Consider the following 14,005-nt stretch of genomic DNA (forward strand, 5'->3'; position numbering starts at 1 on the left):
CAATACACACACTGAGGAGTTAACTGTAGGTGCAATACACACACTGAGGAGTTAACTGTAGGTGCAATACACACACTGAGGAGTTAACTGCAGGTACAATACACACACTGAGGAGTTAACTGCAGGTACAATACACACACTGAGGAGTTAACTGTAGGTACAATACACACACTGAGGAGTTAACTGCAGGACAATACACACACTGAGTGAGGAGTTAACTGCAGGTACAATACACACACTGATGAGCTAACTGCAGGTACAATACACACACTGATGAGCTAACTGCAGGTACAATACACACACTGAGGAGTTAACTGCAGGTACAATACACACACTGATGAGCTAACTGCAGGTACAATACACACACTGAGGAGTTAACTGCAGGTACAATACACACACTGAGGAGCTAACTGTAGGTACAATACACACACTGAGGAGCTAACTGTAGGTACAATACACACACTGAGGAGTTAACTGTAGGTACAATACACACACCAAGGAGCTAACTGCAGGTACAATACACACACTGAGTGAGGAGTTACAGTAACTGTAGGTGCAATACACACAGAGGAGTTAACTGCAGGTACAGTACACACACATAGTACTGTAGTTAATTGCAGGTACAATACACACACTGAGGAGCTAACTGCAGGTACAATACACACAGAGTACTGTAGTTATTTGCAGGTACCATACAGACCCTGAGGAGCTAACTGCAGACATCCTGTTGGTTATGTCTGCAGTCTGCTACATCCTGTTGCACAGAGAACAGTGGTCTACTGGGCTGCCAGGTGGCATAGGTTATCCAAGGACAAAATAGTGAAACTACTTGATTAATAAGCTATGTGCAAGCAGTGTGCAAGTCATAGCCGAAGCCAACTCAATGAAAGAGAAAGGGAATCTGACACTCCAAATGGCATGACTGGACAGCACTGCAAAAAACCCCAACTGATTGTATGCCCTAAGAACAGCACGGCTAACGTACCATATCACTCAAAGGGACAGCCTATAAGCAACATAATTAACTAAATGAGCTATCCTGCAAAAAGTCCCTCAAACTGGTATAAGTTAGTTGATATTATTAGACTTGGCCTATTTCAAAAGAAAATAGGCCGACGACGACTACAAGAAATCAGTTAACATAATGCATTTAATCCTGGGACTTGGAGGCCAAGTACGCTTGGCTATTTTGGATGTATACATTTGGATGTATTGCGGTTACTGTCGCCAGAGGAAAGACCCTGCTGTGCACATCATCAGTAAAAGACAGCAAGGCCCATATTTGAAAACAGTGTTGATATTCCCTGAGGTGGGAATCTCTGCCCCATGGCTGTCCCCAAGGGAGGTGTGACAGAATGCACTGTGGGTATTTTAAGACTGAAGCTATGAGCAGTATCCTGAGGAGTGTCATAAGCGTTGGCAGCTGGCCGGGACTCCATTGGGGAACAATCAACTGTGTCAAACTATCGAATAGAGCTCTCAAGAATGTATACAGTACAAGCTAACGAGTATTTATAACTGCCACAAAGGCACAAATTAGTGATAAGCTAGTTTGACAGTGTTATTACTACTGTAATGCTATTCAGAATCACACACACAAAATACAGTAGATCCATGTAAATGTATACACCAACACTTTCAATGATCCATATTGGTTACCCTAAAGATTCTGCCATTTCTTCTGCATTGCTTTCTGTGGATGGTTTGCAGTTCACAACATCTCACGCACACAAAAGCTCTGGGAGCTCTCTGAGCTGTTGTGTATGCATGCCATGGATTAAACCTGTGTTGGGGGCCCAAAGCTCCCAACATGTGAGTGAGTGAGTGAGTGAGTGTGTGTGTGTGTGTGAATGAGTGAGTGTGTGTGTGTGTGTGTGTGTGTGTGTGTGTGTGTGGTGTTTGACAATACCTGTCTGAGCCTTGCACAAAAGGCCATAGCTTCTGCCTCAGTGACTACTTTCAAAACAAACTACTTTCAAATCAATCTAAAAATCTGTGCCACCAAAAGCCCTAAACACCTTGAGTCCATGGGTCAATTTGTGTAGGTCATAGAATTGCAGGAAAACTAGGGGATGCTCATCTTGCATGACAGTATTTTACAACGGTTTGTTCTTTGAGCAGGCCTTTAAATAGCCCATGCAGGAAACATGTTTTCTTTCCTTAGGGGTGAGGTAATTGTTGTCCTTCAGAGATCACATGTCCAAACAGCAAGAGAAAAAGCACATTGAGTTAACACATAAAAGCAAGTTGCCTCACTACTGAAATCAGGTATCAGTTACATCCTGGGTCTGACACCTGTCTACACTGGGGAAGCTTCCAATAGTTAACATCCACTGAGAATGTAACAAGTCAAGTTCTGAGCTACTCCAATGACAGCAAGGCTTCAAATACTGACTTGTCTGTGGCTCATAATGGCCTATTTCTTGGTTAATCACTTCTGCAAGACGTTGCACGGACCCAATCAGATCATTCATCGATTTGACAAGGTCTGCATTTGGCCCTTCTTATTGGCCCCTTATACACCTGACACGAAAGGTAGCATAGATACTAACATTTTGCTGAGGTCAGAAGGAACGCAAGAAATGCACATTATGGGATGCATATTCAGATGTGAGCTAATTAATTAGACAGAGGGGACGGTGGATAACTGCTCTCATAAGCAGATGTCCGACTGACTTCACCCACCTCAAATCATTTTACTAATACATTCACGGTTTTTGGCTTATTGCCCCTACAGTGCTTGTGTCACACAGAGATGACTTCCAAGGGACGTCAATATGGCCCCATGAAATGCTACATGGGAGCAGGCCTAGTTAAGTATGGCTTACGGGCAGTATTGTCAAAATAGGGGTATGGCAAATATAAGCCTGTTAGGTCATTTTGGGAGCAAACATTTATATGCTGAACATAGCAATTTACTTTGAATTGACTGTAATTCTAACCCACACATAGAGCTAGCATCCAGAACATGGTGTGTGCATCTCAAAAGTCCATGAAAGGTGACTCTGGTCCTGCTGATTTTACTTCATTTGCACAGAGTGAAAGCACTGAAGACAAAAGGTAGTCCAAACAATCCCATATTATTGGCATGTTCAATAACTTCATAAAAATGACCAAGTAAGGAGACAAGACATTAGGGACTCAGGGAGTATACTCCAGTCCCTCGGATCTGGCACTTCAGACCTCTTGCAGATTTCAAAGGGGAGGCATTACCTAGTACTACAGTATGGTAATCACTTCCAGACTTATTGAGACAGTCTAGGCCTGCCAGAGAGCATTCCAATGAGCCGACAACATTTGTTCTGAGATCACAGCTTTAACTGGGTTGCCTGAAATATTGTGAAAAGCTGTTGTTTTTATTGCCCCTCTCTCCCAATAGTGTGCAATAAGATGCAATCCTTGAGCATTTGGCTAGCACTCCTCCTCATGATGCGCCCTCCCATCTAGGAAAACTCTGAGCTGGGGTTATCATACATTGTATAGCGATTATGTTTTGCTCCTAGTCGATGCCGTAATTATGGATATCATTTTACCAGCTCTTTGTAAGCATGGAAACAGATTTGCCATATTACTGTATAATAGGCCCTTGATACCATAATCATACTTATAGGTCAATCAATCGGGTGTAAGAACTCACCAGTCACCACAATAGAGACCGCCCTACTCAGGGTGACTAATGATGGTCATCATTGCTGCTAACAGGCGACTGATCCTAAGACATTGGCACTTATTTTGGCACTTTTGGTCACAGAATCCTGACCCAATGATTTGGGTCATGCCCTCAGGTAGGAGGCTTCAGTCTCTGAGGTGCAGGACCTCCCGTCTCAGGAACAGCACTTATCCTGAGGCGGTTCGCCTCCTGAACTCTGACCCTCTTTGCATTCGCACCTTAAATCGCACCTTAAATCCGTAGGCTTGAATTGAACTTGAACTTGAATTGCACTTTATAGGCAGCTCGATACTGCTTTTATGAACAAATGCTGCTTGTAAAACTGTGCACTTTATTTATTTATCTATTTCAGCCTCTCTCATATTTTATGTAGTGTTTTTTTTCACTTTTCTTATTCTCTTTTGTGTCTGAATCTGTGATTTGTTATGTCTGTTTTTATGTCTGTTTTTTAGAGCTGCACTGAAACAAATTCCAATCAACTCTGTTGACATGGCAATAAAGTATTGAATCTTGAATCCTGGAGAACTGGGCGACGCCCTCACCAATACTGCTCTCCATTTCACTAGAAATGTGCACGCTTTGCACACTAGTGTTCATTTCTACTTGCAGTAGTTACAACAGAACCCACCCAGTCTTAGCTAAGGGTCTTATTATCTATATGTGTGTGAGGCATTGTGTTCCCAAAATGTACAGCTACTTGCTTGTCTATGTTATATCCAGAAGAGTCTGAGTGCTTTCCACACAGCACAGCCAGCCTCCCTCCATTCTCCCCTCAGCTGCGGGCTGAGCAGGGACTGTAAATACGGTCCACTTGTCGTTGCTACCGCCGTACGTACGCCGACCCTGGCCCGGGTGGGCAGAGTCACCATTAGCTACTTTCCCTGGGAAAGAGTTGCCAACACTGCTTCGAAATACCATTACTACTACTAGTGCAAGCGCATCAGCAGATTCAACAGTTTTCATTGACTAAAACTAGACTAAAATGTGAACAGTTTTCATTGACTAAATCTAGACTAAGATACGTACTTATGGTTTTATTTGACTAAGATGAGACTAAAATGCTCAAACTTTTAGTCGACTAAAACTTGACTAAATAAAAACAGGATGAGGTTGACTAAATATGATAAAAACTAACAAGGACATTTAACACGGGACTAAGACTAAGACTAAATAAAAAAATAGCCGACAAAATTAACATTATTGCACGCTCATTTGTAAACTCATATTATTCCAAAACATGAATGGATATAGAGTGGAAAATTAAACGCCTGCTCCTCCACACACGTCTGTCATGTGTTTTGACAACATTCCTCTGAACCTTGACAAAACTCAACACTAGTCACTTTAGTGTAAGATAGTGTCGAGCTGATGACATTGATTGGGACAATATGAAGGCGGTATGAAAGCTATTTTCATTTAAGCCTAACACATGCTCTCCTCTTTTCAGCTGGAGTTGATCTGGAATTTTTCAAGGATACGTTTTCTCTCCGAAATGAAGGGATCAAGGGTCCGGCTCATTGTGAACAATAACAGAGCCCGTAACAAGAACAGTGATGTCAGTAGATAGATTTGCATTCTCTTTATTTGACCCATGTGTGTGTGCGCTGCATAAACAGCCTGAAGAATCCCACACCCATTCTCACTCTAGTTGCAGATAGGGTACTGTAGTGCAAACTGCATGGGCACTGTATTCCACTCATTGCAGGGTGGGCAGTCAATGTGGAAAAAGACTAGTCCCTGGCTGCTGTAAGGACATCATTACACGGTTATCCTGATAGATGAGGCCCGGGCATTATTTGACAACAGACAAATTTAGAGAGGAAAAAGTAGCAACAGTTTGTGTCGCTGTGCAGCGTCAATAGAATAACAACAGCAATACATCAACCGGATACGATCACTGGGGCAATAAACACATGTGCCAGATGAGAGGTCTGCATTTACAGATTGAGATGATAGCTGCTGTCCAACAGGGGGAAAACACATCATCACATCACAAGAAAGAAATAGCACGCACTAGGCCCGGGGCATGAAGAGGCCGAGGCAACGGCTGCGCCTAGTTTTTGCCTTTTAAAGCAAGGCATTTCGGAGCAAACCTGGGAGCTGTCAAACTTGGCTAGTTTCTGTGTAGAAAGCAGAGAGACCAGACCCCTGTGTCTATTGGCCTTCAGAGTGAGTCATACAGACCCCACCTTACAATCTATGATAATACTGGCCAACCTTTTCTTTAACAGGAAAAACAAGGAAAGAAAACGCTTAGCTGTCACAGCTGTGTGACATAAACACTGGTGCCCCTATTCAGTAGAGGTGGGAAGGAAAACAAGCATAACACAATGGAGTACCGCAGGGATGACGTATTTTTGTAGGCTTACAGAAGTCCCTGCACTTCCTGGTTCTTATGTGTAAGAGTAAATGGGATTTGTGGTATGGGAATACAACAAGCCCATGCTAAATGCATGTAATAAATAGGGTCTGTAGTTAACAAAGGTTTATGAAACCGCAAGGTTTGTGTTCAGCAAGATAGTCTTCACAAATGAGGACCACTTTTATGACTTTTGACGCATTTTCAGAAAATCGCATTTAAAGAAAATCGCATTTAAAGAAAATGCATTTAGGCTTCGAAAATCATAGGCAAGGTTAATCTAGGCTATATTGTACAACGTCATGAACACTGCGCAATGACGATGGCAGTTGTGAGCCTAAAGCTGCCATATGATAAGTGATCTTCTCTTCTCTCACCGCGAGGTAGAGCGGAGAAAGGTCAGCGGTAAGTAGGTCAAAGTTGAAACAATTTGAACTTTGAGTGCAGCACGACGCCAAGGGTAGCGCTGCCGCCTAGTTGGGAGTCACTGCTCTCCCCGTAGGAAAACAACGGCACAGCGGGCGCAGAGCTGTTTTACCATGGATCATACTGTATGTGGGGCCGCTTAACTGAGTAAAGCGCAAATTATGGAAGACGGATTCGCGAGGGTCCGTGCGGCCAAGTCGCGTCACGGTCACACCAGAAGACATGTCACTTCGCGAGGTCCCGTGCGGCGAGATTTCGCCTGGCCATGGCGTCGTACGGGGTATAAAAGCGCCAAACGCCAAACGTTTTCTCGTCAGTGTCTCTCATTTCCGTGCGACTGTGCAAACGGGAAGCATAATTTGCGCTTAAAGCAGCTACGAGCAAGATTTTCGATTGTTATTAAACAGTATAATTACAATATTGATGCATCACATCTTACCTATAATAGTAGCTGAGACCAAAGCCGTGTGAATCGGAGATTGCTCTCTTAAGTCTGTGTCTGTCTAAACTCGCGTCAACAGGGGGCTCTCTCTCTCTCTCTCCTTACCGCCGGACCGGCTAAACCCGGAAGGGAAACGCAGCTGCCTGCATTCCCCCGTTCGCGCTGCCTAGCAACATACCATAAACAAGGAGAACGGCATGCATACTCTCGCGAACATCTCTCGTTATATTCTAACAGGTTTTTTGGAAGTTATTTTGTGGTTATGGCCGAAGTGGCTGCTGCAAAATTTGCAAATCGTTTCATTTCACTTCCTGATCTGCCCTGGCTACAGAGAGACTAACACTGGCCGATTCACTCGGGGTTCAAGCGAGACTACTCTGCGTTGGTCTCGTCTACTATTAGAGGTAAGATGTGATGCATTGATATTACATTTAGACTGTTTAATAACAATCGAAAATCTTGCTCGTAGCTGCTTTAAGGAGGAGTCTGAATGTAGTGCAGCAGCCAATACACACAAGCTTTCCCCAAAACAATCCATAAAAAGACACGTACATGTCATGTATTCATTGGCGCGGGTTTTGAGCGTTGTTTGCTATGATTTTCTACACACTAATCAGATGTGCCACTTGGGTCAGAGCTTTCAAGGTCCAGGCCCTCAAAGAGGAGTCAGTGTTTACAAGCCTTCCTGTTCAACTGTTCCACTACTACACCGACAACACCCCAACCTCCCCGCCCTCCTATCCCGTCAATCTCTCTCTCTCACCATGTGTGTGTGTTTTTTTCTCCCCCCCCAAAGCATGCATTACGTCAGTCCTAACTTCCTGGACCTCAAAACAAGCCTGCCGGGTGAGTTCTCCTAGGACTGAGGGTGAGGCAATCAGTGGTGTCCTGTCAATGATATGAAGGCAATACTACTGACTGAGAAGACCGTTATAATAACACCATATTGTCAAGATCATCCGCTCAGTCACACCAGTGCTCAGACTGACCGGAAATAGGGCCATATGAAATCTGTTTTGTTTTTTTCCAAATTCAAATTCCCCCCTCCAATTCAGTTTTTTCCATTTTGATTTTAGTTTAGGGGTTAGGATCTTTTTCTTTTTGTGTGTGACTTGTTTGTGTGTGGCTCTCTGACAGCCTCTTCAGAATGTTTCTCAAAGAAAACCAAGTCGTGAGATGACATAAGCGTCCCACACAAGACCGACCCCCCCTCAAAGCACCGCAATCAAAAACCTAATTTCTCTAGCCCTATTGTACAATTATGAAATAATTTAGGTTACTACAATAATTAGGTCTACTTTTGATGTTGATAATTAGGTCTATTCTTCAATGTTCCATGTTTTAGCGTTGATTCCATTTGTATTACCAAATTCCATGATTCCCTCCATTTTTTTCTGTTTTGTGGAAATCATATTGCACTATGAAAATATTAACACCGTCCCTACTCCACATTTGCCTGGACCAAAAGGAGCTCCAAAAGCATCATCATGTCAGGTATGCAGGATCACTTTTACAGTGTCTTGTTCTTTCTAGATATAAAAGCATCATCATGATGTCAGGTATGCAGGATCACGTTTACAGTAGGCCTTGTTCTTTCTAGATATAAAAGCATCATCATGATGTCAGGTATGCAGGATCACGTTTACAGTAGGCCTTGTTCTTTCTAGATATAAAAGCATCATCATCATGTCAGGTATGCAGGATCACGTTTACAGTAGGCCTTGTTCTTTCTAGATATAAAAGCATCATCATCATGTCAGGTATGCAGGATCACGTTTACAGTAGGCCTTGTTCTTTCTAGATATAAAAGCATCATCATGATGTCAGGTATGCAGGATCACGTTTACAGTAGGCCTTGTTCTTTCTAGATATAAAAGCATCATCATCATGTCAGGTATGCAGGATCACGTTTACAGTAGGCCTTGTTCTTTCTAGATATAAAAGCATCATCATCATGTCAGGTATGCAGGATCACGTTTACAGTAGGCCTTGTTCTTTCTAGATATAAAAGCGTTTCTCCCACATGACCTCACGTCTCTGCTAATGCGGTTTTAATGAAAGATTGTGATCTGGCTCTTTGGCAGAATCAGTAATGTGATTACAGAGAGCAGCAGCTAGCCAGAGAAAACCATGGCAGGACGCTATTAAATCAGACTGCCAATGAGTAAAAGACCTTTTCATGGCAATGCTTTACTGGTGATGAATGAAAAGACAAAACAGTGTGGTTTGTGAGGCGGTTGGTCAATTCACCAGAGGAAGTCCAGCTGTGACAATGACCAACTATGGCTGACCCCACAGCACCCGTCTGCCCAACTTCCCTCTCTGGCTCACCCTACAGTCATGTGTTCTTGAAAATATCATGAAAGAGACACTTCTCATAAGGATTGTTGTTTTCTTGGACACTGACAAAAGAGAGATTAAATATTCCTTACAGATGAAGCCATTCTTTCATGAAACGTTCACAAGAAATCTATTATTTTTTGCTAAGTGAGTGACGGCCAATAAACACGAGGGCTTGTTGAGGGGGTAAAGACAGGACAGAGTTCCTGTGGAGGAAATCCATTGAAACAGAAGCACATGTGCATGTTGCTCTCCTAGTGGGCACTTCCATGTCACGGCTCTCCGGCCCAGGGCCGTGCTTGAACGTTTCCTCCCAGAGCCAAGGACTTTCCGTCGGGGGACATCCTCCCAGCCGGAGGAGTGAAGGGAGTGACTGTGTGGATGGACAGGGACTGGGGAGGACAGAGTACGAGCTGGAAGTTCCATTTGACAATCCAAACATCGGATCATTCAGGGGTCACACAAAAAGCATTTCTCTCCTACAGCACTTTAATGTATGACATTTACAACAGGTTGTAAACGAGACTAGATCTTTGGATGTTTACTGCCGATTATAATCATGCTAAATCAACCATTTTTACAACAGTTTAGTGTTAGATCTCCCCTTAAAGCTGACAGTGGTCTGTGAGGATTACACAGCTTAGCCTGCCCAAATCAATTGTGCTCATCAAAAACATTGGCTGAGAGCATACGCTCAGCTAGCTATAGGCTAGCTCCTCATTCTACATCAAAGCTGGGACCTCATATTACTAACCACAAAGAGAGATTTAAAAAAAAGCAAGTGCCTCCCAACTGATACATACTATCTCTCATCTTTTGCAGACATAAAGTTGACTATTCAATCCATTTTGAATTAATTACGATCATCCATCCCTGCCTAAAATTAAACATTAAGGCAGGAAACACCCTGTGTAAATAGGCCCGGCTTATTGTTATACAGCCTAAGTCTAGATAAGGCCTGAAATAGCACAGGAGAATATTTTAATATTTTGCTGTGGCAGTTGGGGAGTGTAGAGTTGCTCTGCTCCTGCTGTTAGCATGATTACAGTGATCGAAGAATGCCAAAAACAGTAATTTGACATTTGTAGAGAGGAGAGGATACATTTTAGAAAATGGTGTCCATGAAGAGCTATATGTAGGTTGAGCAAAACAAGCTGAGCTCACTTTATTAATGTCAATATACAGAAATATCACTAATGTAGGTGAAACTGGTTGAAGTTCCAGCGATTTAGCTGATAATGGGGAGACGAGGATTACTCAATACAGACAATATTCCTTACAGCCTCATACTCAAGAGGCAAGCAAAACCCTAATTAACTGAAATACTAAAGTTGAGTCTTCTTCTTCAGGGTTGTCTGGCCACTTATTGTACACCACTGGCTAGGTGGTGGTGTGGAGCACCACTGGCTAGGTGGTGGTGGGAGCACCACTGGCTAGGTGGTGGTGGAGCACCACTGGCTAGGTGGTGGTGGGAGCACTACTTGAGATTACCAGTAAAGGATGGATATGTAGGTTAGCCAGGCAGCATACAAGGCATGACGTGTTGCTTCTGAAATAGGATAGCCTACTGTGTATAGGCTTACACCAGCACAGCACTGAATCAATTTCCACCCATCTGTGTCCAATACAAGAGAATACCAGAGGTCAGGTCACCATATTTTGCTCCATGGATTTTCCTACTGCATGGAGATTCTCATGGTCACTCCTAAATGGCCTGCAAAAACTGTGTGAAAGTGACATGTAGCCCATCATTTGTAAAAGAAAAAAAAATGCTTCTTTCCACTGAGGACCTATCAGTCTATCACTACTGTACTCCAGGCAGTAAATGTCAGGAGACAGACTCAGTGGTCAATTTTATTAGACATTATTTACAACACACTTCTCCTGACCAGTGGTTCTAAACGTGGGATCCAGGGACCACCAGGGTCTCAGGGTCTCCCCAGAAAATTGATGAATCGTTAAACATTTACAAGAAGTTAACACAATTAGAGCATGTAGAAGAATGAATGTATTAATCCTACTGTCTCTGTTATCTCTCTAGCCTACAATGACTTAATCCTCTTGGCCCCCTTGGGAGCATAGGGCGTCCACCATGGATTCTCCACCTCACTCTCTTCTGTGCAATGGTCTTTGCTTCCTGCCAGGAGGTCCCCATCTTATTTAGCTCCTCGAACGTGGACCGCCTCCAGTTGGTTTTTGGTCTCCCTGGTTCCACTTTCCTTATGGGTTGTAGTCCAGAGCCTGTCTTGTTATGTTTGTTGATTCCTTTCTAAGTGCATGTCCGATCCATCGCCATATTCTACTTTTGATGCAATTGTTGATTCGCTCCTGGTTTGCCTGTTTCCACAGGTTTACATTTGTTATTTTGTTAGGTCAACATATCCACCTCGGTATGTATCGGAGGCAGTAATTAATGAGGACTTGCACCACAGTCTGATTTGCTGGCCACTGGAGCAGTTGGGGTTAAGGGCCTTGCTCAAGGGCACCGCAGTGGTGATAATGAGGGAGGGGCAAGCGCTGCTTTTCACTTTCCCCACCCAGATTTATCCTGCCGGTCCCGGGGATTGAACCGATGACCTCCCGGTCAAAAGCTTACTTCTCTAACCTTTAGGCCACCACTGTTATACTGTATAAGCATGCAGACAGGGTAATATGGTTTGAGCAACTTTTAGAAAACACGGTATAAAATCATTGGTAATCTTCATTATATCTAATCTATAGTTTATCAAGACTGGAGCGATAAACAAAAAAAACATACAATCAGGTGCAGTTCCTGAGGGCAGAAACACCTCGATGAGAGACGTCAGACAAGAATGGCGACGAGACTCGCTCAAGCTAACAGGCTCGCCACAACTATGCACATAACAGCAAGTAAATAGTGATGGGCAGAATGGCATCTTCAGACACACAACCCATCAAGCCTTAAAGCAGATGGGCTACAGCAGCAAAAGACATGCCAGGTTCCTCCTGTCAGCTAAGAACAAGAAGATGACGCTACAGTTAAGTGAGAACTTGATCACCAAAATGACTGAAGAGTGGGGGGAAAACCTGCCTGGTTTCTGCGGCGAGGATTTGGCAGAAACAACCTGAATCCATGGACCATGGTGTCAACAGTACAGTTGCCACTGGTGCTGTACGGGATGTTTTCTTGGCACATACTGTATGAGGCTCCTTAGTACCAATAGAGCAGCACTTGAATGCCACAGAATAACTTAACATTGTTGCTGATCAAGTGCATCCCTCCCATGGATACTTCCAGGAGGATAAGGTGCCAAATCATGAAGCAGCACCGTTTCAAAATGGTTACAGTTGGACAGTGACTTTAGTTCACTCCAATGAACTAGAAACTAAAAACAAACAAACACAGGCATACTTTGTATGACATCCAAGTGTACCAAGGACATTTCCACATTGTGTCTATATTAATCAATCAATCATTGATATGATGTCTAAACAAGATTGTCAGTGACTGTCAAGATCAATAACATAGGATGGATTGTCTTTGTCATCCTTATCTTAAAAACATTGAGTACTAAGTGCTAGAGTGATTCAATTATTTCAACAATTGGAGAGGATATGGAGCAAAGTACAGCAGTGCAATGGAATACAATACAAAATGATAGCTGCCTCCAGTTTAGTGTTATTTGTAGAGGCCAATCAATGAGATTTCCCAAAATATTGACATCAGTTTGTATGTTACATTGAATTCTATGCAGCCTGTGGAAAGCTCACTGGCCACTGCATCGGTAGCTACTTCACTGGACACCTGACTTTACAGGACAAACCCAACCCACAACAACCTAGTTTAAACCCCAGTTAGGTGTGAGAGCAAATAATACAGTTGTTTATTATTAAACAGATTTGGAGCATATTTGGTTTCTATCCTAGGCCAATGCAGTACCCAGTATCTTTCCTAGAGGCGATAAATCAGATTCGTGGGAGCAGTCACTCATGTCCTCACATGTCAACAATTTCCCATATTGTTTGAATCCGTTTCTGCAGTTTGTGTTGTCCAGCTGATAACTAAATGGGAAAGATATATAACGTTGTACGAGATTTAAAAAAAAATTGCAAACTGAGAACGAAGTTGTGTTAACGTTATAACGTTAGCAAGACGAGGGCAAAGACAAACAGACTTTGTGAAGTTAGAGGAGAGAAAAAACAGATCTTACGCTTGGTTGCATTGATGAGACTCTTTCCATCCTTGTACAGTTCTTTGATAAACCTGTTCGTTTTGTCCAACTCTGCTTCGTGTGCCTTTATTTTATCCCTGAAGCTGGGGCTGTCCAGATAGCATTCACTGAATTCCAGCGGCTGTAGTCCCATTTCGTTGATAGATTGCTAGCTGGGTGCTAGCACAGGAACCTGGTAGCGTATTAATTCAGTGGCTAGCAAACTAGCGTAACAATAAAAACACCACTTTTTTCGCTAGTAATGTCACTTCGAAAGCTAACATTAGCGGGGGAAACCATAGCTGCGCGAAGTACCGTTAGCGGTTAGCGTTAGCAGGGCAACTTTGCCCACCACAGACGTATATGGGTGTTGTTCCACGGTTGTCAAATTACAGGAACGTAACGGAGTTAAATAATAATGACAACAATACCGTATCACATCAAGTATTTAACGGCAGTCTGTTAACTAGAGCTGTCAGAAAACCATGGTTGTTGTATCCAAATCTCTACTGCTTCACACGTAGCGTCAAGTCCTCATTTCAAAGTGACAGATTGAGAAACTCCACTGACATCTGTGGGCGTGTACGTAGCAAAGT

At 43.1% G+C, this 14,005-nt stretch overlaps 1 protein-coding gene across 2 annotated transcripts in view; it reads right to left on the bottom strand.

Moving 5' to 3' along the window:
• The window catches only part of arhgap10 (Rho GTPase activating protein 10), a gene marked incomplete at its 5' end in the record, with an annotated part of 57,307 nt that extends 43,744 nt beyond the window's left edge, over positions 1 to 13,563 (bottom strand). For both annotated transcript variants that reach the window (XM_083656097.1, XM_083656098.1), the window contains one exon: positions 13,410 to 13,563. In XM_083656097.1, the coding sequence (XP_083512223.1) occupies positions 13,410 to 13,563 (154 nt within the window). The remainder of the gene's footprint in view (positions 1 to 13,409) is intronic.
• Positions 13,564 to 14,005: the final 442 nt, after the last annotated feature.

Source organism: Poromitra crassiceps (assembly GCF_964638095.1).
Source record: "Poromitra crassiceps genome assembly, chromosome: 19".
NCBI classification, from domain to species: domain Eukaryota; kingdom Metazoa; phylum Chordata; class Actinopteri; order Beryciformes; family Melamphaidae; genus Poromitra; species Poromitra crassiceps.